Source organism: Branchiostoma lanceolatum, chromosome 4, assembly GCF_035083965.1.
Source record: "Branchiostoma lanceolatum isolate klBraLanc5 chromosome 4, klBraLanc5.hap2, whole genome shotgun sequence".
Classification (NCBI taxonomy): Eukaryota; Metazoa; Chordata; class Leptocardii; order Amphioxiformes; family Branchiostomatidae; genus Branchiostoma; species Branchiostoma lanceolatum.
Window position 1 is genome coordinate 21967168 of NC_089725.1, and position 27998 is coordinate 21995165.

At 39.0% G+C, this 27998-nt stretch overlaps 1 protein-coding gene and 1 long non-coding RNA gene across 4 annotated transcripts in view; both read right to left on the reverse strand.

Annotated features, from left to right (window-relative positions):
* Window positions 1-625: 625 nt before the first annotated feature.
* The window catches only part of LOC136433353 (saccharopine dehydrogenase-like oxidoreductase), a 43451-nt gene continuing 16078 nt past the window's right edge, over window positions 626-27998 (reverse strand). For 2 of the 3 annotated variants that reach the window (XM_066425483.1, XM_066425482.1), the window contains exons 9-12: window positions 20358-20414; window positions 12912-13032; window positions 6506-6587; window positions 626-2082 (exon numbers count right to left, since the gene is read on the reverse strand). In XM_066425483.1, coding sequence (XP_066281580.1) covers window positions 1974-2082; window positions 6506-6587; window positions 12912-13032; window positions 20358-20414 — 369 coding nt within the window. In that variant the 3' untranslated portion in view covers window positions 626-1973. The remainder of the gene's footprint in view (window positions 2083-6505; window positions 6588-12911; window positions 13033-20357; window positions 20415-27998) is intronic. The other variant, XM_066425484.1, reaches the window with a different exon arrangement.
* On the reverse strand, window positions 25136-27922 carry LOC136433354 (uncharacterized). The gene is made up of 2 exons (XR_010755621.1): window positions 26871-27922; window positions 25136-26434 (listed from the first exon to the last, which is right to left on the reverse strand). It is a non-coding gene; the product is annotated as an uncharacterized lncRNA (long non-coding RNA).

The window sequence follows — 27998 nt, forward strand, 5'->3', positions numbered from 1 at the left end:
TCATGACTACAGCATGTTCAGAAGACGAGATTTGAAAAGTGAAAGCTCCCCTGCAGTACCATAGAAAGTCGCTAGGTGGCCCAAAATCCAATCATTGCAAAGTCTCCCACAGACCTACCCACCTACAAAATATGAAGACAATACATCCAGGCATTCTTGAGTTATCGTCCCATGGACTTTCACATTCCTGTACAATTCCTAGAATTCTTGCAATCTGCACACAATATAGTAAAAATTTGGCTCGCCCCTGAGGCGTCGCCAAAAACAGACTCTGTACTCTGCACTCATTTTCAGAAATTATCATATATAAACCCATTACATTTTCCTTCCCTCTCTGGACCAATGGCATGACTAATGTGATGAATCAGGCACCACACATGTATGTGTATGAGGATTCTGGACACTTTGGAACTTTACCAATACAGCCCATGGCTTAAATCAGACCAACTCGGTCCAACATCCTGGTCAACTTGGCCCAACACCCTAACCGACTTGACTGGGGTGTTGGGCTGCATTGACTGGGCCAACATGCATGGTACTTTTACTATAAATTACCATTACAAACCTTAGAATAAAACAAATCAAGGTAGCAAGCCATAAAAGACCAGACTGGCACACACTTCAATTCAAGTCTCATGAAAGTCCTTTACCAGCAGGAGCAGCAAACATTACAGCAGCAGTTCTACACAGTTTGGTAACTAAAACATGTTCATGTGCTATCTCCACAGAGCAAGCCTGATTTCCAAGCAGTGGGTGGGGAGATAAGAGTCTCAGGTCTTGCCAACTTTTTTTGACCATAGATTTAGTCATGGAAGAGGTGCAGTCTACTGGTGAAGCAGAAAGACTTGAGGTTGTACATCTCCTACCCACATCTGCTTGGAGAACCCAACTCCTCTGCAAATCAGCATGTGGTTACAACAGATTGATTGGAACAAGCTTGCCTTTAAACAGTTATGGAGCTGGTAGGCACTGAGGCCAAGCTCTCCTGGTCATCTACTGGTTTTACAAGTTTGTTTTACACAGTAACAACATGACATATAACAGATGTAATAGTGGTCATCATACTTTGTGTCATCAAACCTGTCCTACGGCAGGATCATGCACCATCCAGTGACAAGTTTACAAGATATTGATATGCTACCTGGACTTAGCAGTAATGCACTGGAAGCAATAGTGGTCGTGCATGTTACTATTTCCACATACTAGTACTTGATTAGCAGCTTTTTTCCCCATAAATCCACATGCCAGATGTAGAAATTAGCGATTTATTTCTTCTCTTTAATCAAGCCATAAATAAATACACCCCGTCTCTCCCACAACTGTATCAGGAAATGTTGCCCACCTACTTTGGAATGTGTGGACAAGAAATCCTGTTTAATAATGATATAAAGTCAATCACCCCTTTACGATGTAATCATATCAAGATCAAAATAAAGCCATCATACTTCTGTTGGAAGTGGTACAATGTGCTACGTTTTCTATATATTCTCTACCGCATGAATAGTGAGAATTGCTTTGCAGATTCTTTCTATCATATACAGCTTTTTTCTGTAGATATTACTTTGGAGCACTTTGATTTACAATATCAAACTAGTTCGAACGGCCTTACCATTCCAAAAATGATGCATTCATTTTGTTTTCTACTTTCTATAACCTTAATTACTACAAGGATGGATGTTGCCTGTGTTTTATTGTGATTTGTAACTTTCTTCCATAGGATTCCAACTATGTTAAACTCTATTCTTACATTTCATGCCTGTCCTATTGTATATAAGGAATGGTACATCTGATTCAGCTTCCCATCTTTCATGATGACATTCATACATGAAAAGTTTTCCATCTCTGGCAAGGCCATAATTCTTCATGGGACCCACAGTCTCCCCCACTGCCTCCTGTGTCGCAATTTGAGATGCTGTGTGCTATTTGTGGAGGATGAACTATTGGCAGGTAGAGGCTGTGTTTTGGGACAGTCATTAGTTGGATGCTGCAGGTGCAGTGATGGAGAAAATCACACCTCTGTCACTCAGCCGCTCCACCAGGCTGGTGTCCTTGAAGGCTATGCCAGGAGTCAGCACACCTCCCCTACAACACAACAGTAGAATACATGTCATGTTGTTATTACTACATTATGTATATTTCACACAGTAAGAAGACGACATACGGTAGCGCATGAAAATATCTTTCAAAGCAGAAAAAAGGGTGCAGCATCATTAACCATACAGCAGCTGGAGTCAGCCTGACAGTGCTGTCCTAATTCAGACACCGACTGACTTCTCAGCAGTATATCTGTATGTACACAGCCATGAGGTGGGAGTGAGGACTGTGCAAATGACAAGCTGGCATTTCTCCATAAGATCTCCACATGGTTCACAGACTTCTGCATTTATATATGTCATACAAATACCACTTCAATAGCTGCATGGTCATATTGCACTGTACCAGTGGAAATGGTGACATTTGAAGAAGGTTCCGCATGGGGGAACTGGCAGAAATGAGAGGACCAGGCAGAAATGATAACATACTGAAGGCACAGAATACACTACATAAGGACCTTCGATGATGGACTGCCAAATGGTGCATTGTAGACAGGAGAAGATGGGGTCTGATCATGCCATTTCTCTGGGTACTTAGTCGAGACTTCAAAGAAATAAACTGCACATTGGAAATATCCAAGCCAACAGAATTTGTGATACATAACAAAGGAAAACACATTGTTTACATTGCGCTATCTGTAGTACTGATAATGTTGTTGTTGTTGTTGTGTCTTCACCTTCTTGTAAGCATCATATTTCTTCCACCTAAGGTATGAATATTCCACGCATGTGCATGTGATCACTTCCTGTTATGATGCTGCTGCATTTTTGCCACACACTTGGAAAGGTGAATCTGATTTGGCCTCATATACCTTAACCTTATCAGCCCTAATGCCTTACTTTGGAAAATCTACAGTCTGGATCAGTTAACTGGTGTGATGCAACACATACAACATGTGCATACCACATCATTGGGCACAGCTTTTCTTTCTCAGCATCAAGGCAGCTATAATGAACTATTACATCATTATACCTAAAACAACATTGAATACAACATTAATCAGGATATATTTACCATATCAGATGAGCTAGTTACCAAACCTGACAAGCGCTATTGGCATGTTTAGATAGTTAGGAGGTGCCTAAGGTGTGAGGGCATGAGATGTTGCACTTTTCACACAGAGCACAATGTACTGCCCCACTGTGCCTCCAACAAAGCTGGAACTCTGCCAAGAAAACAGGGGAGCCACATTGCCATAGCCATTACTCATTGTTGGACCCTGAGCCATAGTCAATTTGCAATAACTGAAGCATATATTCTATTGCTTCAGAATGTGGGTGTGGCAGCTCAGGACAGAAATGCCAGGGTTACACATAGTAAACGCCTATGGACAGATATATTGGAATATAACTCTGACACACCCATTAGGCCAGTCTTCTTGTAGATGTGTATTATGAGAAAATGTGGCACAGTTTGATAAAGTTGTAATAAAAGAATGAGGACAATCTATACCCAAGCCAAGGATTAACCTTTAGCACACTGAAGTAGTCCTTTGGCACCCCATTCTATATTGGTTACAGAGTTAGGCAGCAGGGAGAAGGTTAAGATATGCAACTGCAAGGTTGATGAAATTGTAATAAAAGTTCAAAACAAAGACATTCTATACCCAAGCCAAGGATTAACCTTTAGCACACTGAAGTAGCCATTTGGCACCCCATTCTATATTGTTACAGAGTTAGGCAGCAGGGAGAAGGTTAAGATTAGCAACAGCAAGGCCTGCTGGGAAGCTGGTGGTTGCAGCGCTCTGTGACCTTTTGCCCTCTCTGTGGAAATTCCTTCAGTAAAAGGAACTTTATCCAGATGCATTCCTGGCTGAGCCAGCTGGGGTTCATTTGACCTCCACATGAAGTCATAACAACAATGGCCAAAATCACATCAGCACTGAGGGGAGACACCTTAGATTCTCACGATTTTGTGGATTGGATCAAATGGTTTTCTGTCGCATATCTTCATAAAAATTACTTACAGGAACCATCACTGGAAACTGTGGCCAGGTACTAAAATCAATATAAGTGCACAATGTAGCCCCATGATAGGGAGAGAGATGAACTGTGATATTTGAAACTGGTAACAGCATTCCACATTCAGACTTGGTCTCTACCAGACTAACTACGCCGGCTAGAAAATGTTACCCTACCCACAGACTGACTCCTGGCCAATCATGCCCCTTATTTTTTCAAAATAGTACAAAGCACCACCCCCCCCCCCCCCGAAAGGCCCGGGCGGAGGCAAATTCAGAATCACTTTCACTTTGTCCTACTTTGATGCAGCTCTCTTCTGAAGAGGTGACACACTGAATTTTGTCAGGTTTCTAATAAGACACTTCTCTTATACATGTACAGGTGGTGGCTTCCATACAAATCCAGTTGAGTGATTACTTGGTACAGGTGTAGGAGGCCCTACCTTTGAAGAGGTGTTGCCTTTTCCTCCTCTGTGCCATGAGTACAATTTTCATTTCAGAACTTATGACCTGGCTGACATGAGGTCAGAAGACTCGGGAGACAGCCCTTCATTACATTACAATCCTTTTTACATAACAGCTAAAAAAAACCTGAATCACCAAGATGAATCTGTCGCTGCATCTCTGTTGTTGGACATTCTGTCCTGTAAAGTTTAAGACCAGGTGTGGGGATGGAGGTGTCCTCTATAGCAGGTCATGTGATATATGATACTCCTCCTTTCCTCCCTCACTATTCCCCTTCATCATAATCATCTATCAAAATATTTTCCCACCCTGATAGTTTTCAGTTTGGTGGGGGCTGTGACTATTTATTCCATCTCAACATGTTGAAAAAGTTGTTTAGCTGATAAGCCCCCATTTCCATGGGGTCAAGCCAGAGCCACACAGCATTCCTGAGGGTTTACCATCTGTGGCTACTGGGCTCAGGATCATTGCTCAGCCACAGCTGACATAGGGAGAATCCAACATGTGGTTTCCATACTGACCTGACCCATGGAGACTTCAGCCAACATTTGGCCAATGGTGTTTTCAAACAAGCCACTCCTGGTAAGTAGGCACTGGTTAACATGCCTGCCAACCATGAAGATTTATCCAGCTTTTCTAACCTACTTCCAGTCAATGATCCTTATGCAATCACCATGACTGATGACATTGACCAGGGGCAGATCCTGGATTAAAGAAAGCGATCCAACTTCCTTGGGGATCACAGTGGCTCCTTCACTTCAAAGCTTTCTGAGTGTCTTGAAAGTGTCCTTTCCATTGACACTGACATTGAAATGATGCCCAAATGTTCAAAAGTTAAAAGACTGGTGAAATTTGATGAACTCTATGTCAAGTGTCAAGTCCTATTCCATGTGTTTGAAAATAATAATGTCAAGGTCACAAGGAAGCTACACAATTAATCACATGTTTTTCACATAAGGCCAAACTAACCTAATCGTATGGACCACATCCTCTGGAAACACAAAAACAGTTGCAAGAATGAGAATTGGGTTAAGAAACCAATATGCTGAAATTTGGAAAGTTGTAAATGAAATGATAACCAAATGTTGTGACCAGAGAATACAGTGAAAGCACATTAAAATTTTTGTCCTGTATTTGAGCAAATTTTCTTTTCAATATCAAACAAATAAGGTATGTATCAGTCATCATCTCTTCCCTATCTCATATCACAATTTCCTGTGGCAGGAACTCAGCACCTGCCTACATTGTTTATTGTTTATTGTTTATTCACATATGTACAATATAAAACAAAGATAAATAGAGCAAAGAATACATGCAGGGGAGGCCAGAAGCCTATACGGCTTTTCGGGGGCCTCCCCTAAACTACACAAATGGAATTTTTACAAAATTATATATAATCGAAACTAAGAAAAACTTACGAAAGAAGAAATTGGAATTGTAACATAAATCCTAATGAAACAAATGAAAAGAAGAGGAACTACAACGTGAATTTTGAGTTGTAAATATAATAAGTATTATAATGAATAACAATTTATAAAGAAATAGGTCAAAATTATTTACATGGCATATATTATATAGATATCTTTGCCTCTCACTTTGAAATGACTGAAACTTGCTGTTTTCATAAAACAGGTCAAGATCACTGCATGTGCATAACATCCTTCACAGACTTTCTAGGACCATCAGCATCTACTTGAGGGGGGTGGGGGGGAGGGCTAATTTTCATGAAATTTATGAATCAACACACACATCACCAAAACCCCTAAATAAATGATAGCGCTCCTACAAGGTTTGCAAAGGAGGCGAGCATGTGCCCATGTCATCAACAAGCTACACATTATAATCCATATAAATTCTGTTGTTTCTGCCCGGACTGGGATCACAAAGGTAATCCTGTTTCCCTCTGTCCGTTTACACTATGATGTAATAAAGCTGAAATAAATGAATAAATAAATACATGCACCCATTTCTACTGGCTGAACTCACTTGGCAGGAAATTTCTTCATCTCCCTCAGCAGAGTGATGGCAGCCTGTACCATCACGATGGGCGTGGTGACGTACCCAGCCTCTGGAAATAGAGAGTTCTGACGTCAGTTCTGGACGCAAGAGGTGTGATAAATCCCCATAGAATCATTAGGACTAGCTTACAGATGCACAAATTACAGCATGAACGCCACACAGGATCATAACAATCAAACATAGCAACAGTTCTAACTGTAGTGAAAAATTTAGTAGCCAAGGAAATGGGCTCGTAACAGCCTTTAATTTCCTTTGCCTGTAATGGAAAAAAAAGAAAGATATGAGGATCATCTTCATGCCATATGTCAGTTTTACTGTCAACTTGTCGTATCGGCCACCAGGTTAAGATGTATGTCCCTTCACTTGAAAAACCTCATCTTATTCCCATTCCTGGAGCAGCTCTGTGCCCAGAAAATTGAACATAACTCATTTTGCAGGCTGTGTATTAGAGGGGGAGCCTGCAGCAGTCACACCTGACACAGATAGGTCCCCTCCATAGATCATCCTGCCACAACACATCAGTCACACCCAGGCTAACAGGTGGCAAATATTAACAGGCCTGAGCAAAGCTCACACTGTGGTAGGAGCTGGCCACAGACCCATGTTTCAAACACAAGGCCACACCCTGTGCTGTCATGTTGGCTGGCCTAACCATGTTTGTATGCATGAATATTTCATCCAAGTTTATGAACACTAACAGCCAACTTTATGAATAAATGCCAATATTTGCAAGCAAATTACAGGAAGTCATTTTGGTATGATGTCAATAAGTCACAGCTACAGGATGAGATGTATGTATATGCTTGATGAACTCAGCATAACATCTTCGGGTGTGTTTCTATAAAACCTAGGCAGGTAGGCAAATAATAAATAAAAATTAAGATTTCTGATCTTCAAGAACACATGTTTGTAAAATAAAAATTCATAATTCTACAACTGCCACTGTCCTTTCCTCATTTTCCTTTTGTTGGATCACTTCCAAACATCCCATAAAAGGATAAACAGCGCATTTGAAACAGCCATTATTACAGTTAGGGGCATGTAGCAAGATGTCTTTATTCTAAATCCCATACAAATTGCATGTTGGTACTTAATAGGCCTGTAGAATCTCTCTGCAGATAGCTTGCTATAGAATGAAAGGTCACAGAATAATAGACAAAATCCTACCATTACTCATATTTATGACTGTCAGCCCATTAAATTTAAAGGACAACAACTGGATGAAATCTTTCCTAACCACTGGGACCAGGTCTATCATGATCCAACATTGACTGAAAACCTTCCAATTCTTATCATGGTTCAATTCTGCTATGCCGTAACTAACATCAAAAGAAATGATACTTAAATAGTAACAAGAAAAGTAAAAAAAAAATTTGTACTGAATCACTGTTATAGTTGACCTAAAAATACCCACAAAGAGCAGTGCCAGGTTGAAGAGAACCCCACTGAGAGAAAAAATGGCCAGCCTCATGACCTTTGGTGACCCCACAGAAAAGAGACCAGGCAGTCTGACTCCGCAGAATCTCTCATCCTCCATGCCCAAGTACCATGTAATGAAGGAGGGACTGCAACAGGTGGGAGCTTAGTGGGCTGTCTTCTCTCAAACAGTTCGCCCATCATTCCCACTGACAAACTTATCAACAGGACAACCACTTATTCAATCTGCATGATGTTCCTTCATGGTCTTAGGTGTTTGGCTATTTTTCTCTTCATATGAATCATTTAAGGATTAGCTACTGAAAACCTGCACTTCATATAACACAAGTCAAATCTTGATAAATAGTCTACAATATGGCAAACCCTTGGTAGGTTCAGATGTCAGACTGCAAGGCTCCAAGCACAAGCAAAATCATGTGATCAATGTCACCCTTTCATTCCTTTGTTACTAGTGTGATTTCCAATATTTCTGCTCTATTGGTGACTGATCCTTGCCTTTTTGTGCTGTAGGCTGTTTCTCTGGTAATGTATCACTACAGATGTGTCTATCTATGGTGTGCTACCGGCAATTTGGTCTTGGTAGAATGGATTGGTCCATTAATATCCCTCAATTTGGGACCTCCGGCCATCAGAAGTCGAGTCTATTTGATATCTCCTCAGAATTTACTATCAATACATGTACATCTGCATATGCATACTGAATGAGGTAGTGCTCAAGTCTGCAAACTCATGGCTGCTACATGAAAGGTCCCATAACAGTAGAGGCGTGAAACATGCTAAATATGCCACACAATTCTGAGGTATCGTTGTTATGCATGGTAATACATAACAATGTGACTCATTTGTTTAGAAGACATGCTGACCATTGTCTCCAAAAAAACATAGTATTACACCTACTGTTGAATTGTGTATCATCTCAGTAGCACACCTGTTCAGCACCAAGGACTGACCTGTCAGCCCAACACTTATCTCCAGGCACCCTCCTGTACACAACATCCAAGTTACATTTGTCAGGATCATGTCACCAAACTTCCCAAGATTGCTCCTGTACTTCTCTATGAGTTCGTCATTTCCCTCGACAGTACCTAGACTGTGGTGAGGGACAAAGTCTGATCAGCCCTCCGTCTGATTTTCACATTAGCACTGCATTAGACAGAGCATTCATGTCACACATAGCTGGGTTTCCATGAGCTCACGTGTCCCTCTAGATGTGCCTGGAGCTTTACTGTAGGGGCCAATACCATCTATGAACAGTACAGAAGGGAAGATGCGCAACAAATAGACAATATCTCCATGGAGACATGCTTGTCAAAAACACGTCCTTAGGCAGGGGGGTTCGGTGGGTTAGGAAGAACCCAGGCAGACACACACTCTCGGATGTATGCGAAAAGAACGATCAATGCATCCTCTCGGCGCTAACTTGTCCCCAAATTCTACAAAGAACTCCTGATACAAAACTCATGAAAATGTGAGGGTTCTAGAAATCTTCACTGGCTTATCACCCCAATTCAAGTTTTAAGAAGATTGAATTAAATTGTGAACCAGTCTGGCCTGCTTGTCTTTAGTATAGGCCATGCTCACCTAAAGCCATCTTTTTATGTTAAGCTCCTCCAAGTCCATCCTTAATGCACCAGTCTAAAAAGTCTTGCATGGGATCACTTCAACCAATTACACTCTACATCAAGTACGCTGAGCAGTAGCGCAATGTCAAGCAAGGCAACAAAATCCCACAAATCCATTAGTTCCCCTCATCCTCCCATCCACACACTCTCTCTACTGTTCCCCTGAGCACAAGACCTGACCCAAGAAGCCAGCTATGATCACCCGGAGTCTCCCAAAGTCCCTTCATTCCAAGCTACAACTATGGCTGATTCAAAAAGATAGATGACTTCAGGTTCCCCTGCCTCACATACATCCTGCATACAGGCCTCACTGGTCGCCATTAAAAGTGGATCTGTCTCCCTAAACAGGAGACACTTGATCTCTCCGATACCCACTGCAATTGTAGAGCTCTTGCTAAAGCCCTAGCCAGACATATGGTTAACTCCAGTCTGGTAAATTTGTTCTTTCCACATTGGTCCCTGGATGAACCATCAGCATTTTACAGGTCAGAACTGGTGCCTGTGTGTCTGTCTGGACTCAGGCAGTGAATGCCAAGTGTGGCCTACTTTCATGCCAAACTACCAGATGACAACACTTTTTATTTCTCCATCTGTATGTTCTCACATAAAAGTTGAAAATGTGATGATGACAGCCAAACAATGTTTTGATCTGGATGCATGCAATGTTATTATCTTATATGACAGTAACAACAACCCACACCACAATAAAATGTAAATCAATGTCTCCACCACCCAACATGCCGGATTAACCGTTGACAGCAGGTGTAACCAATGCGAGTTCTCTAATGAGAGCTGAGCTGCCAACCTCACAGCTGTAATCTAACTCAAATTAACAACTTCGTGGGCCCATTACAGCAGATTAGACAGTTTAATGGGATGATTTGAGCAGTCCAGCCATCAAGGCAGCCACAAATGTCACCATCATCAATGTAAGGTTTCTAGAACCCACCAGTTTATCCCTCAACAAAGGGACAGTCTGAAGGGTGGTTTCATCCAAGAAGTTACAAACCAGCTCAGGTCTCTAATAGATAGTGACATGTCCCTGGCTCCTGAGAAGAAGTTTCAGTGTCCTACAGTGACTGAGGTAAGAACAGCACCTCACAGTCATTGTTATGCTGCAGAATATTCCACGATGAAAAATGGTTCAAGCCAAATACCCCCATACCGACAGCGCATTGGGGACTTAAACACAGATTATGTACTACAATGGAATATAATCTGTGATGTATAGTTACATTAAGAGTAACCTGGAGGCACAGGGTTGCAGTGGCAGCCTCTACCCCCTATGATGTGAATAATTCATAAAGACTAGGTTTCATACAAAAAAGGTATTTCATGAGAAAACAGTTTCTTCAGGCGTCTCCATCCAAAAACTACAATCTAAAATGGAAAAAGAACTATCTTGCTTATCAACACAGATGATATGTGAAATGAACATGAACCAAAACAATTCAAGTTCAGATGCATCATATTAAAAAAACGAGAAGGGTGATTCCCTTACACAGGCCTCTGCACCATCAGTCCTCATACATCTCTGGTGTTGGTTGACAAACACCATACTATAGTACCTCGTAAAAAAATTACAAATAGATCTCCATAATTTACTGGTGATGGTTCGGTCTTGTCCTAAAGCAGAAGTGATCAAATTTTAGAATAGGTATTGATTCATATACAGAAGGAAGGCATTGATGGGGACTTTTGCAGGTCCCCATTCTTGACCAGTGGTACAACAGTACTTTTATGTCCAGCTAAAACATATGCATGGGTCTGGAGCTCATACTTAAGGCTGCAAGCATCATAAAATAACCAATTATACATCAACTTCCACTGGACCATTTGCTGGTACTTTTACACCTTGGAGATGTCAAACCTTCCCACATAAAACTACCACTTGAGGCTGCAGATAGACAAGTTGTTACTCCTACCCAATTTGGAGTCATGTTGTCAATAAAATGTCCATCAGACTTTGGAATCTCCCGGATGGCATCATTTGTATGAACATAGAAGGTGTAGGTGTGATGAAATATCACACACATACATTTAGGTTTGATTGCAGTGTTTAATCAAGTAGGTTAAAATAAGATTTTAATGATGTACATTATTCATTATCACCCTGGCGCAATTCAGTGTAAGATTATACACAGTTTGAGAGATGTTACATGATATCCAGATTTCTAATCAATCAAAACTTCAGATGCAAGCACTTGGCAATATTACCCCAAGGATGTTTTTATAATCTGGAATGTCATTTTCCCATCAACATAATTTATCTAAATTGTGAATAGTAGGAGACTTGGAGGGTATGTATTTAAGATTCTTTTATCCAATTACGATAAAACAATATTGTTGCAATATCACAGAGTGATAGTTTGCCAAGACAATTATTGCTGTGACAGTAACTAGAAATTATATGACACATTTTCTCTGTTCTTTCAGTCAGGACTCATTTTGCAAATTCATCACATTTTCCTTTATTAAGGTGCACTGAAGTGAGACAGAATTGTTTGCAGGCAAATACAATGCACCGATGGAATGTGGAGACATTCTGTATGACTGTTATTCCCACATCAATTACCAACTGTGGCTTTAAGAGGCACCCAAGGAATGTACATGTATAATGCACAAAAAAAGAAACGGTTGCATGAATAATTGAGACAGACTCCTGGAAAAGTGAAGTCATTTGCCCCATTAAATAGACACTATACTTCAGTATGAAATATTCATGCTGGCTGCTGTTCTCAGCCCCATTTCTTAAGACCCATTTCAGGTCCCTTTATAGTTCTGAGCTGGTTTGTTGCTCACAGCCTTGGCAGCCAACTGGCCGGAGTAATGTGTTTTTACTCCCTACTTTGCAGCCTGGGAAATGAGTACTTATCCTTTACAGCACCAGTGCTTGAAAACTGTATACAGCCAAAAAGGGACATTATCTCCAACATACAATTTGTATGTGCATATCACTGTGCCCAGACAGGCGAATATGTAGGGAGCTTTGGGAAACAGCTAAAAAAATATATATTACATGCAACCCCCATCATCATGATCATCATCATTTCATACCTGAAACTATTTTTAAAAGGACCTCATGCGAGATGACTCTGTGGAGAAAACCATATTGTGAGAGGTAAATATTATCTCCAGCATGCTAACCTGATTATGCTGACATGGAGGCACCTGAGATGGTGAGGTTAAGTCAGGTAAAGTAGCCAACCTCTTATCGAGGTGACTTGTGATTGGCTGATAGTGCAATGCGGCTGCACCACAGCCCACGCTTTGAGAAACAACTAGGCCAGTAAAGCTGTTAAAAAGTTTCTGACCTGGTCCTTCAACCTGCGTCGCAATCGTCATGTTGGGGGGTCCATCATAGTCCCCGTCCTGCAGCACAGTATTGCTGTACCCACTTCCAATGAACTGCATGGTGAAAGATGCTCCTTCAATCTGTAAAACAGTATAAGTTCAGGTTAGCACAAGAACATTAAGCTGTCGTTGATTAAGAACATCGGCCAAATAAATGACTGCACCAGGTATGAGCACAGAAATGGGGGATTAAGTGCCACAGTGACTGTTTAACTCATAATTCTGCAGAGGTATAATGTTCAAAACAACTGTTCAGTACATACTGATAGATTCAGACAGACAGACAGACAGACAGACAGACAGACAGATGCTGAGAGATGATGTAGTTATCAAATATGACAAATCTCTTATGACTCTACAAATATGACATAAAACAGTATTTCAGTGGGGAAGGCAATTTTGAGTCAATGTGACAATGAAAAAGTATCTTCATATTGTTACCGGTAGTACTTTGAAAGTATTTGTCTATAATAACTGTATGAAATAATGGCAGGCCTAGTTCCTATACACCAGATTACGCCATGATTACTTCTGTGGTACGGTAGTTTTTACACACACTACATGTCCCGGTGCACAGATCGAGATAGAGGCATCCAACAGCTAATCACCTTACCGCAGACAGCCAACAGCTGACAGGCACGACAATCAAATTACACCCTGACAACCTCGCCCAGAAATATTTACACATCGCTGACCTGCTTGCCAGCCAGCCAGTTAAGGTGGTGATTTCATTTTACAATTGTGTTTTACAGCCGGCGTGCTGCAGCAATCCCTGATGAGATCGGGGTTTGATTTGTAAACATGAGGGATTCCGACAAGTATTGGTGATAAATGTTTGGAGATTCACTTTTGGACTGGGATGCAGCATGTGGTTTACAGCAATCAACTTCCTCTCCTCTACACCATGTTCACCTGTCCACACAGGCACCAAGGAGACTGTCTTCTCCTATAGGAAGTTATCACTGATGTCTCCATCCTACCACATGCCCTTCCTTGAAATCTTTAAGAGCAATGAACGTGCCAGTCCCATGCTCCAAGCAATATTTGTCAGATTACGAGAACTGATAGTAGTAATAGCAATACATTGAGGTCCCCCTGCTGTTATATGCCAAGAATTGTAGATTACGAAAAGATTAATATGTTAGAATTAGCCCCAAGTCACTAGGCAAACTTGTCATCTCTTGTTAGATGCATCAAGAGGTATTTCATTTTTGGTATCAGAAGAGACAGCCTGCTAGATAAACAGGAGGCACTGGAAAAGGGGAAATGTTTGTGGGGATTCAATTTTGCGATAGGGTGAAAATGGAGTGTTGGCGGTGTTTTTAAGCTTGCAGTTGAAACTGCCATGCAGCGTTTTGATGTTAATAGGGATATGTTCCCGGCCGTTTGAAGTTTGCAGTGACCTCCTGTGAAACGTGAAATTCACTATTTACTATGATTTACTAAATATATGATGGTACATGCAGGCTCCTCCTTATCTGTCTTAAACTCTTTATGATGCACATTTGAAATGACAATTGAATTTGTCTGATACAGTTAATTGTTCTATCAATGTGCTCCCGTGTTCAAGGTTATTCTTGACTTTTGTGCATCAGGAATTCTCCCGAGCTTTAGCTGCCTGCCACCTGACAAGATCTGCAATCTAAGCAGTCTAACACTAAGTGTGTGCATATATGAAAGTCAAGAGGTCTTTGACATGTTCATTTTCCTTCCTGCGATCATCCAGGAAATGGATTTCGAAATAGCAAAGGCGTACTCAATTTGGGCAGCCAAAGATAAATGGAACCCTATCAAAGTCTTGCATTTTGAGAGCCCTCCCCACTTTATATAGGTCTCGACTGTTATTTCCCCCTGGAGCTCCCAGGCAAAATGGGCCCACTAATAGAAGAGGTAATTTTGGAGCTGCAGGAACAGGTGAGAACACTGCAGGCAGAGCAGAGCAGCAGGACTCTAACATCTCCACTCTTCCTCCAGGACTTCATGCAAGCAGCCTGCACCCCTAAGGACGACCTGTAATCAACTATCGGGATGATCCCTGGGCATAAGAGCCTTCATCAAGTCTGCGGGTGGCCTTGTGGAAAGATCTTTCAAAAACAAAAAGTACAGCAACTGTCAAGGAGCAAAATGAAACATCAAGGGAAGCCTCTGTTTTCTCTCTTACATAGTGCAGGGAAATTATTGACTATGGGCATCAAAGAAAGGTGGACCTTGCTGGATCAGCATGTACCATCCTCTGATGGACACACCATATCCAGAAGATTCTAGATGCAGATAAATATATATCAATCTGACCCCAAAATACAGTCTACAAATCTAACGTTACCTCTGTTCAAATTTAAGCTGTAACGTAAAGTGTATTTCGTTAGAATAGCAGGCATACATCACAAAATCTAGTAGTGTTCACCATGATATATTCCTCGAACAGTAAAAACAAAATTGTGGAAGTGAATGCTAAGGTGACATATGATGTGTTTTTGAAAAACATTGCTACTAATTTTTGACAACACGGTATTGTTTTAATTTCTCTTCTTATTCTATCAATATCTTTGATAGATTGGATCATACAAAATGTACACTTTTTGACAAAGACTGGTGTCGTACAGTCGAAAATTTGGGTAAGTCCAATTTTTGTGTTGGAAATTACAGTTCAAACTTGTTACCTTCGCCGCGAAGGTTATGCAGAGGGTAGCGTTTGTTTTTGTGTTTGTAACATACAAACTCGAGAAGGCTTGGATGGATTATCTTGATATTTGGTAGGTGGGTAGGTCTTGATGAGACTTGGAAATTAGATTTTGGGTCCCCTAGCAGCTTGTTACGGTACTGCAGCGGAACTTGGTCCTGATTTTTCAGTGGTAGATAGCTCTTTGGACAGTGAGTAAGTGGTCTAGGTTTGGGCCCCCTAGCGGCTTTTTTGGAACTACAGGAGCAGGTTTTGCTTCAGACTTTGAAATGGAATAACTCAAGAAGGGCCTAATGGATGGTCATGATTTTTGGCAAGTAGATAGCTTGAGTGATGATGTACATGATTAGATACTTATTATGCAAATAAGTATCTAATTTGCATAATTAATGAGGAAAGTTTATACATTCGCCAAATTCCATAATTGGACTCTCAAACTTGTGACATATGTAACTGAGGAGGAGAGAAATATTAATAGATATCAACTATGCAAATGATGACCTCATTTACATAATTAATGAGAAAATACTATAACTCAAGATGGGCTTGATGGATGGTTTTGATTTTTGGTAAGTAGATAGCTGGAGTGATGATGTACATGATTAGATACTTATCATGCAAATAAGTGTGTAATTTGCATAATTAATGAGGAAAGTTTATACATCCGCCAAATTCCATGATAGGACTCTCAAACTTGTGACATATGTAACTGAGGAGGAGAGAAATATTAATAGATATCAACTATGCAAATGAAGACCTCATTTGCATGATTAATGAGAAAATACTTTAACTCAAGATGGGCTTAATGGATGGTCTTGATTTTTGGTATGTAGATAGCTTACCGAATGCTTTGTATGATTAGATATAATTATGCAAATCAGATTTTGTAATTTGCATAACTAATGAGACAATTTCAAAAGCCCGCTGCGTTCCATGATATGACTATTCAAATATGTGACACTTGTAACTGAGGAAGAGAGGAATGTTAATAGATAGAAACAATTGGAGGCGTAATTTGCATAATTAGAAACTACAGTAATTACATACAGGTAAATGATGGCAATTTCATACTTGTGGCATTTGAAAGTTATGTGAATGTGAACATCGTTGAATGAAATTATGCTAATGAGGACCTCATTTGCATAATTGATGATAAATGTTAGCATAACCTTCTTTGACAAGCTCATACTTTGGACAACTTCTGTTATTTGGCTGAAGACGATCAACTGGTATGATTTATGATTGATGAGAAACACTCCTAAATATGTCAGTCATAAAGGTTAAAATCATTTGGCGAAGGTATGAGGTCGTGGAACTCTAGTTTCAGAATGATTTCTACAAACACAGATGAACTTTCAAGCTAAAATGTACACTTGCCTAATTGTGACTTCTAGAATGTAGCTGTTGCATATGAAACACATCTTGCAATGGGTCAGGAGAGACATAACTCTGGTGAATATTGGCCCTATGCACACAACCTTGTGTACACAGTATATACATATTACTGCCATTATCATGTAACTCTGGTGTACATGGTCCCATAATTCTGTTTCCACTCAGCAAGGGATGAGGCTTAATGTATTTATTCAATCCCCTTTACAACTCCTTTGACAAGCAACAATCTTGTTACATACTGATGTAAAGCGCAATGAAAGTGTCTGGATTCTTTAGGGAATACATAAATTACTGACGATGAGCCACAAACCCACCTTACTAAGGCCTGTTTCATTTACGAATACGAAGGGGTGGTCAGGAGGAATAATAGGAGGACCCTCTTTTTATTTCAAAAGTACCTTTTTTGGATACATCTTGATGCATTTTGTTTCCTTTGAAAAATATGTGAAACATATGAAAATAATGACAATGAATACCAATGTTGGATATAGGAATATAGAACATAAGTTAATGTTCCCATGTTTTGAACTACCGATGTGTCATGTGACATATCATGCATGATTATTCCTTATTTAGATAAACACCATCTGAAGGGTGAGGAATCAATTCCTGTCTGATTACAGAGATGATAAGGCAGATAAATAACAAAACGATTATAGTACATCATACAGTGTAAGTCACGGTGTACAGTGTAGGTACATGTAGAAAGAAAAGACAGAAAAACATGAATGCTTGCATCTCAGCTTGCTATCTTTCAAATTTGACGTATTGTGTGCATATGATTATGATATGATGATAACATGCACATAAAGGGAGAAATACACATGTATGGTCACTATGCAGTCTTATTTTTCGTTCAAAGTTGTGTGATACTCTCATACACTAAGAGCCAAAATTCCCAGTCAAGATATGGTTACATTTGTTGCATAATTTGGAGGTTTTCAGAGATGCTAATTAATATTACAAGAATCTATGACATCCTTTTCCGACTTTTCCTTCAAAAGAGACCTGAATTTTGTATAACACATAGATAACTGTCCAAAGAATACCCTCAGTTTGCCTTGCAAAACTACAGTATGACAATTGTGACTGGGCGATTCCTGTATTCCATCCTCATGACCTATTAACCTATATAGGAGGAAGTCAGGGTGTAGCTACCAGTTGTGGATGTATTTTACAGAAGTGTGTCTGTCACCCTGCACTATCAATACCATAAGGGAGGGGACATCATTCAAAACCCTTACCAGACATGTTGGACAAAACTATCATTATCTAAAACATCTGGACAGACTGTTGTTGAAGTACAGAAGGAAACATGACTTTCCAACAGTCATGCCTTTCAAATCAAACTTGGCAAGTGGGGAGCCGTTCCTTGGCATGTCACCACAGCAGCTCGGGCATCACTAGCCCCAGGGTCTGAGCTCTGATCATGACTTGGCCAGAGTTGTTTTGGAAGAAATTAACTTTTCAGCACAAGTCTTATCAGAACAGAGACAGAGCAGAAACTTGGAGTTGGACTTGGTCTAAGGAAGAAGTGATGGCTAGATTTTGGGACAGATCCAGAAATGGTGAAGTGCCAAGGTCACGTCACTAGAACATCAGTTTACCCCAAAAAATAGGTCAGCTGGTACAGAAAGTTATGAATAGTTCATTTGAATCCAGGATATAGGTAGTCTAATTGTTTTTCTTCTAGTTGTCTTATCACATTAGCAAAACCCAGATTATGCATCTTTTCCTCTGTCAAGTCCTTTACTTAGAACAATATCAGTTCATGCCAACCATATTTCACAAAAAGCATTACTTGAACATAACACTGTTGATTGTAAAGGCTTCAATGGTGTGATAGTCTGAAATAAGATTGGCACAAACTGATGTCATTCACAGTCTGACCGCATCTTGTATATGCATCCTGTACCCTCCCGGTAAGTCGCACAGAGAACGTACACATGCCCTCTGCATGCAACATTGCTTATATAAAGAAACAGAAGCTGAATCCTTGGGTCTTAGTGCGGACCTGCCTGTTAATGTGCAGAAAAAGCCTTTCTTTTACATGTGAGTGTTGGCTTGGATCCCAAAGTCCAGGGCATAATCCCACCCTCAGGTCTTGTTGCAGTTTGTTTTTCTGGCAAGGTCAAAAGGCATTGGAATGGCTTATGAATGTCCCTACAAAATAAACCACACAAACTCAGCAGAATCAAGAAGTCAGGCGCAAAAAATGGTAAGTTGCTACCCGAAGACAATGTTGGAAGACATGCTTAGTCGTTATTCTGTTTTCTGTTGAGTTATGCTTACTTTGTGCCAGCTTTACATCAGGCAGCAAACCGGTAAACCACAGCAACAGAGAATTTCCTCCATTTAGGGAATGGCAGTAGTAAGGCTGGATGAAAGCATTCCTCTCTCCACCCTATCTTAAACTTGATCTTTTTATGAGCAGATCTTAATTACCCAAGCACTTGCAATGGCCTCTCAAAGTGCAGTGAGAACAAAGGGCAACACCTGTTTGGGATGTTCTTGTGTGACCTTGAAAGATAATTGACCAATCTTATCATTATCTAGCATATCAAGTAGAGCACCTGATTGAGGTGATGTCAAACATGTAATTGCTCCCAGTAGAAATGAGGGGGCAAGGTTTCATCAGACCTCCCCTGGTGTAATATTTTGTTTTCTTTGTCTGTAGAAGCAAGCTGCTTGATCCTTCCTTTCATGTTTCTTCCTTTAGCATGAAGTGGTTGGATTGGTTGATGTGCTGTAAGGAGCATCCTTTCTACAGTGTTGTGAAACTGATACTGGTATCTTTGGATATGTTTGCCTGTACCATTACCTGCACCACTCAGGATGTAAATCAAATCAACATGTAAATTGTTCCAGAAAGTTTCTGCTGATGGACAAATGGTTAGGGACAGACAAGGATGATGGAGAGGGAGAAGTCTGGAGAAAAAATCTACACCAGGAGGGTATTCTAAAAGACCTTTGACAGAGAAAAAGGGCTGTATGACACGCGGAAAATATTTACAGGAAGTGCTGACCTCAAAAAAATTTCACTTGCATTTCATCACATAATCCCCTAATACACGCCCTAGATCCTTTCCGGCCTGTCCATTAGAGCAGTAATGACACGCTGTCCTGCCATCCTGTGGACAGTACCACGTTAAGGCTATTGTATCGCTCTATAATGATACAGCTGTACAGCAACTACAGCATTTGAGTGACTGTTTATAAAGAAACATACAGTGTGAACGACCTTGGTTCATTGGTCCAAAATTTGTCCCTCAGAAAGGAATGCAGACTATTCCCAGCTACACTAAACAGAGACTTGAGACATAAAACTCACCTGTTTCTGAGTGGGTCCCTCGTGGCTGAAGTATCCCAGGGAGAACAGGCGGGGATACTGCAAAGGACAGGGATAAAATAATGTTAAAAATGACATTGAACATAACATTCCTTCCAAGTCAACATTGCCTGAATACGAAAACCATCTATGATCTACTTTTGGTCCGTTGCATTCAGAACAGAAAATAGTTAGAGACTTTGAATAGTTAGAAGTTGTATCTAACCATTACTACATAAGTCTATAATGTGGTGGCAACTTGGAGAAGATGCAAGAAGTAACATGTATTATGCCACCTACATTCAGCCAAACCTGATGTTAACTTTAATCTACAAACACACTGACTCTTCCCCAAACTTTTGACACACTTCTGGTTAGGTAATGGACTTGAGAGACTGACTGAGGCACCACTGACAGTAGTTTATGGAGGAGTGTGACATTTCCCATGCCCTTGCTATCAATGTTTCAGTATTCCCATCCGCAGGACTATAAAGATCAGATTTATGTTTAACGACAGCAACCTTTACTACTAGCATATACATCATGAGTGTGGTCCGCTTCACTGTACTGCAAGTTCTCACCATGACAGTTGAGGGATGTTTTATCCTATGGCCCCATTTAGAATGTATAATAGGGACAGGAAGTCATATGCTACAGGTTTCATCTCTTCCTAAACTGATTTGTGCATGCACTTCTGGTTTTCTTTGGAGACTGAGTCATCGCAACATAACATGAAAGCAAATGTACCGGTGCATGTCTTGTATCTGATCGACTCAGACTTTCCTTGCTTATGCACAAGTGTCACTAACTTTATAGTAACCTTATCATTTATTTAAAGATTTTGAGAAAATATAACATTCAATATCAGCATGTTGCCTACATTATGACTTTATGGAGTTTCATCTGATGATATTCATAATGCACATTCTCATTTCCTGCCAACAATAATTTCTGAAAGCTTTATGACAGAAGGGTCAACTTGATTACTGTTAATCCACAAATAAAGCACCAGACATGTAGCTGGCATTGTGGGTGGTGAGAAGGCAATGCCAGCAACAGTTCCAATGTTTTAAGATGTAACAGAAGTAGACAGACCAAGCTGAGTGGATTGTAGGTCACAAACTTTTATTTGGAAAAGGGCAACGAAGCTACAACTACAAAACTATGAGTATGAATTTATGTATACTTCAGACAAACTCAAGTGGGCTGCCTGGTGAGGGATAGCCGAGACTAAGCATCCCTTTCAAACTAAAAAGAAATGGATGTTGAGAAAATGATTCAAAGGTCAAGTGAAGGTAAACTGACACCCCTATACGATGTGGCCTTCACTCTCAAGCACATTTCTCAAGCTCTGCCCCTGACAGGCTGAACTTACCTTGACCTTCTCACTAGGACTGCTATCAATTGCCTTAACCTAATTAGAGACATACCTCCCTCCTCAAGGGGCCACTATGTCATGATTTCCTACAAGAAGTGCTGTGATGTAATATAACAGAAGAAAGGTATTTGAGTGAGCTTTTTTTCATGGTCCTTAAAGTTTAATGGACTGGTGAGCCCAGATGATGCCTCAGACTAGCAACAATAGAAACAAAGAAAAAGAGCACTTTACAACCAATCCGGACCTAGACACTGGAAGGAAGGGCTGTTCAATCTATTGTTCCACCATGTTGTTACAAAAAATCCCCTTCTTTAGCTATGTAAATATTGTTTTTAAAAAAGTGACAATATTTTTCTGACAGCACTGTCATAAACAAATGTGTACACATGTAGGACAATACTTCAAAGACTGATTTATTGATGATTTACTGGTGTGTTATCAATAAATGTTTGGCTAGGGGTTCAAGGACAATGCTGCAGAACTTCCTTAAACTACAACTGTTGTTTGTCAATGGATGGAAATCGTCTTAAACTACAGATGTAATGCCAGGTTTGGAAATCCTTAAGTCTGACATAGTTTGAATGTTTTGGCTGCAATGAATGTCAGTACTTGGCCAGATTGGATTGTAGAACTAATCCCTGAGAAAGGCAAGGCTCATAACATCAGTTAATGTTACAAATACTAGTATGTAAAAAGCATCACAGGGCTTTAAACGCACAGCACATTTATACAGTGCTTGAAGGGTTTACATTTCACAACCAACATAACCACTTTGTGGTACAAGACTGTACCGGGTGTTGGCATAACCTCCACTACCTGAACCATAACAGAAGAACACCTGGTTCTGTTACATCATAAATTTCAGCTGCCAATTCCAGAGGTCTAAAGGTGAGCTATAAAACCTTTTATGACATTCTAACGACATATAATATTTCATTTTAATGTCCACGTGTGAAATCCTGACACCAACGTTAACACCATTTTCTTCCATGGTCTAATGTCTAACAAAACATGAACAGAGCCTGGTTTAAAGACATATTATAGGAAACCTTAATCTCCTGAAGCTGGGAGTGGCTGGAGTAATTATGGTGTTGACTTAATGAGCTGATTGGTATCTTTTGTGCATATATCGGTTCATTGCACAAAAACAATTAAAGCTGCAAACATCCATTGGACTGTCTATACAACTTATCCCACACCTTGTTTGTTTGCTTTTTTAAGACTACTGAATATCTAACTTTGAATACATTATCTTGATTCTGAGCTATACAACAGTTTGTTGACATAGGCTTCCCTTGCTGTCCCTACCCAGCTAGAAATAGAGCTGCTGGTAACACCTGGAGACATTTGACCATCTAACACAACCTGCACCACCTTGTCTGGTGTTCCATGTCCATTATACCATTTTGATAATGTTTCCTTACCTAAATTATTCTTAATCTTCTTCCACAGTGAAAAATATTGAAAAACTGACAAGAGAATGTTTTCTTCTATGTCTTACATTGTATAGCCGTTTAAGCTGACTGGATCAGAAAAATGCAAAGTCAAATTTCATTATTACCCCAACTGTATACAGGCAGGCTATGAAAGGATTTGACCCCTGAAATATGTCGGAAAAATTTACCCTTGTATTGGAAACAGAACTAGAAGGGGCATTTAAAGGGTTACAGAATTGTGCTTCACAAACAGGTGGCACGTAACTTATGACACCAAGAGGGAATTATCAAACACAATAGTATCTCAAATGTAATGCTCCTTTGACATGTTACACCCTACATGACATTCGGGTAGATCTGAATTTTGGATCAGTCCTACCCATGACTTGTTCAACTTTACCTAGGGTGTGTAAGGGTGTGCTCTAATGACAGGTACTAGAAATTGGACTGCCTACAAAACTTATCCCACACCTTGTTTGTTTGCTTTTTTTAAGACAGCTGAATATTTAACTTTGAATACATTATCTTGATTCCTAGCTATACAACAGTTTGTTGATGCAGGCTTCCCTTGCCATCCCTACCCAGCTAGAAATAGAGCTGCTGGTAACACCTGGTGACATTTTACCATCTAACACAACCTGCACCACCTTGTCTGGTGTTCCATGTCAATTATACCATTTTGATAATGTTTCCTTTCCTAAATCATTTTCTTCCACAGTGAAAAACATTGAAAAACTGAATCAGACAAGAGAATTTTTTCTTCTATGTATTACACTGTATGGCATACCAACTTAAAAAACAGGTGGCATATAACTTGTGACACCAAGAGGGAATTATCAAACACAAGTGTTTCTCAAATGTAATGCTGCTTTGATATGTTACACCCTACATGACATTCGGGTAGATCTGAATTTTGGATCAGTCCTACCTATGACCTGTTCAACTTTACCTAGGGTGTGTAAGGGTGTGCTCTAATGACAGGTACTAGAAATTGGACTGCCTAGAAAACTTATCCCACACCTGGTTTGTTTGCTTTTTTAAGACTACTGAATATCTAACTTTGAATACATTATCTTGATTCTGAGCTATACAACAGCACTACCAAAAATGCAATTTCTTGTATTCTAGTTTTTTCTTACATACAGAAAAATATTACTTCATGCAAGCAAATTTTTCTGTATTCAAGAAAAAGGTTTTGTCCACGAATTAAGCAATTTTTTACTTACTGAGCTATTTCTTGTGGTAAGAAAATCTTTCTTATAAAAATGACCTTGGTTACTGCCGGAAAGTAATTCTTGCAGTAAGATTTTTTTTCTATGTATATTCTTGATTCAGACACATGGATCTGAGGTTCTTATACTAAGAATTAATTTCTCACTTAAAGGCTGGTATTCTTGACCAAAACTTTACTGCCTAGAAATGGTTTCTTACTGCTAGCTTTTATGTTCTTACAAAAAGAATGCATTTCTCTTCTTAAGACCAAAATTCTTGATAGCAAGAACTACTTTCTTATTTCTAAGATTTAGGTTCTTATACCAACACGTCTTTTCTTACTTCAAGACCAAAATTCTTACAGCCAAGAAATCCTTTCTTCTTTTCAAGTTTTTTGTTCTTATAACAAGAATGCATTTCTCTACTTAAGACCTGCAATCTTAATACCTAGAACTGCTTTCTTATTTTCAAGATTTAGGTTCTTACACTAAGAATATTTTTCTCACTTCAAGACCAAACATGCTTATCGCTGAGAAATGTTTTCTTACATCAAGATTTATCTTCTTACATCAAGAATCCTTTTCTCGCTTCAGGGGCAAAAATTGTTATCGCCTAGAAATACTTTCTTACCTCTAGAGCTGATCTTCTTATACAAAGAATATTTTTCTCACCTCAAGAACATAATTCTTGCTGCCTAGAAAATACTTTCTTACTTCTAAGATTGATCTTCTTACAATAAGCATACTTTTCTTGCATCAAGAGCAAAGATTGTTTATTGCCAAGAAATGTTTTCTTACTTCTAAGATTAATCTTCTTACATCAAGAGCACAATTCTTGCTACCAAGAAATGTTTGCTTACTTCTAAGATTAATATTCTTACACCAAGAATATTTTTTCTTATATCAAGAACATAATTCTTGCTACCAAGAAATGTTTGCTTACTTCTAAGATTAATATTCTTACACCAATAATACTTTTCTTATATCAAGAGCAGAATTCTTGCTACCAAGAAATGTTTTCTTACTTCTATAATTGATCTTCTTACAACAAGAATATTTTTCTTACATCAAGAGCAGAATTCTTGCTACCAAGAAATGTATTCTTACTTCAAAGATTAATATTCTTACACCAAGAATATTTTTCTTACATCAAGAGCACAATTCTTGCTGCCAAGAAATGTTTGCTTACTTCTAAGATTAATCTTCTTACAACAAGAATACTTTTCTTATATCAAGAGCACAATTCTTGGTGCCAAGAATTTTTTTCTTACTTCTAAGATTAATATTCTTACACCAAGAATACTTTTCTTACATCCAGAGCACAATTCTTGCTGTCAATAAATGTTTGCTTACTTTTAAGATTAATCTTCTTACAACAAGAATACTTTTCTTATATCAAGAGCACAATTCTTGCTGCCCAGAATTTTTTTCTTACTTCTAAGATTAATATTTTTACACCAAGAATACTTTTCTTCCACCAAGAGCACAATTCTTGCTGTCAAGAAATGTTTGCTTACTTCTAAGATTAATCTTCTTACAACAAGAATGCTTTTCTTACTTCAAGAACACAATTCTTGCTACCTAGAAATGTTTTCTTACTCTTAAGACTGATGTTCTTACAATAAGAATCTCACTCCAAGAGTTACAGTTAAAATGACATGTTGATGGCTTAATATTTCTGTAAATTGTGGAGTCTGGTATAAAAAAATGACATTGGCAAAGCTTTACAGTGTATTATTTCAAAAATAATAGGTATAATAATAATATACATTATATACAATATTGTTGTACAAATACCAAAACTAATTTTGATACAAAGCCTACTGAAACCGAAAGGACATAAAGATTACAAACTGCTATGTAATTAACATGCTATATGATTTATTACATATGATATATTTCATAATATATAATTCTTTATCGTCTTGGAAGGTGGTGTAGAGCAGCCTCATCTGACTTTGTAGTGTTAACAGATGATCATCTTCGACTATGGAAACCAAACCCTTCAAGCCCATTTCTGTTGACATTGGCATTCCCATTGGCATCTTCCAACATCTGGGGGAAAAATGAAGACTATGTTATTCATTTTTACTTTCTGAGTTGAGCTAACTAACTTCCAGCTTCTAGATGTGAAAGTTCCAATTGAATTGATTTCTTCACAAAACACATCATATGTTTTATCATTCTTTAACCTATCTATATGTTTTCCAGAAACAATACGTTTAAAATAGTCCACCCCTCCGAGGTGGAATGTAATCTTCCAATGTGTGCGGATCGCTTTTTGATTAAAATCTATTAATTCATCAGCCCAAAAGATGTTTTGAGTTGGACCCAAAGAGGCTATACTTATCATTATCTCTAATGCTTGATGCTTTTGACGATTAAACCATCCAGGGGCCCTTTGACTTGTTTTTTATCATATGATAAATAAAGTTGAGCTGATTTTCATACAGTCGGGTACAAACAGTCGGGTGGGGAGGGGGGCACTTACCTTTTCCATACTGCTATCCAGTGTTTCCGTGCAAAATTTGGCATCTGCTGCAGGCTCAGACCATGATCCCCATCTTGTATATGTTCTCTTGTACCTGGGTTTTGACTTTGAAACCGACTTGAGTCTTCAATTAATACAAAATAGAACTAGAAGTGAACAGCACTTGAAGGCATGAACTTCTCAGAGCTTTGGCCCTGCTGTCAACTGCCTGTGGCATTTGAAACCACCAATCAGGAGTTAGGAAAAGATCACATGGCAAGTGTTGCCATTGGTCAAAATTTTATGCAGATATTTGCTAGAACAATCAAGATTTTTAAAGAAAATTTAACTTGGCTTCTATTTCTTGCAATAGCCTCATCTTAGCCAGGAAACAACCATTATATTATACGACTTCAAATAAGAATTTCAAAGTATTTCTTGTATTTCTTAAAGTATTATTATCAAGAAAAACAAGAAATGCATTCCTCAAAGTTTCTTGATACGGAAATCAAGAACATTCAAGAATATTATTCTAGTTATGACTCGAACTTTGTCTTCTAGTTTAAATATCTTGAAAATTCTTGTTTTTCTAAGCAGGATACCCCAAGAAAGGCAAGAAGAAAATTCTTCTATTTTCTTAAACATCCCAAGAAAAGCAAGAATTTTTTTCTCAAAGGTTCTTGATACGAAAATCAAGAACATTCAAGAATATTATTCTAGTTATGACTCAAACTTTGTCTTCTAGCTTAAATATCTTGAAAATTCTTGTTTTTCTAAGCAGGATACCTCAAGAAAGGCAAGAAGAAAATTCTTCTATTTTCTTAAACATCCCAAGAAAATCAAGAAATTCTTTCTCAAGGTTTCTTGATACGAAAATAAAGAACACTCAAGAATAAAATTCTAGATGTTGCTTGTTTTCATAATCTTGAATTCTTGTTTTTTCTTACTACCAGAAAAAGAAGATAGGGGAGAAAAAAATTCTTGTATTTTCTTATACATGGCAAGAAATAGATTCTCCATACAAGAAAAACAAGAACTTTTAACTTCAATTTCTAGAAAATTCTTATGAGAGAAAATCCCTTCTAGAAATTATTTCTTTATCTAAGAAAAATAAGAAAATGTTTCTTGTTGTGAGAATTTACAAGACAA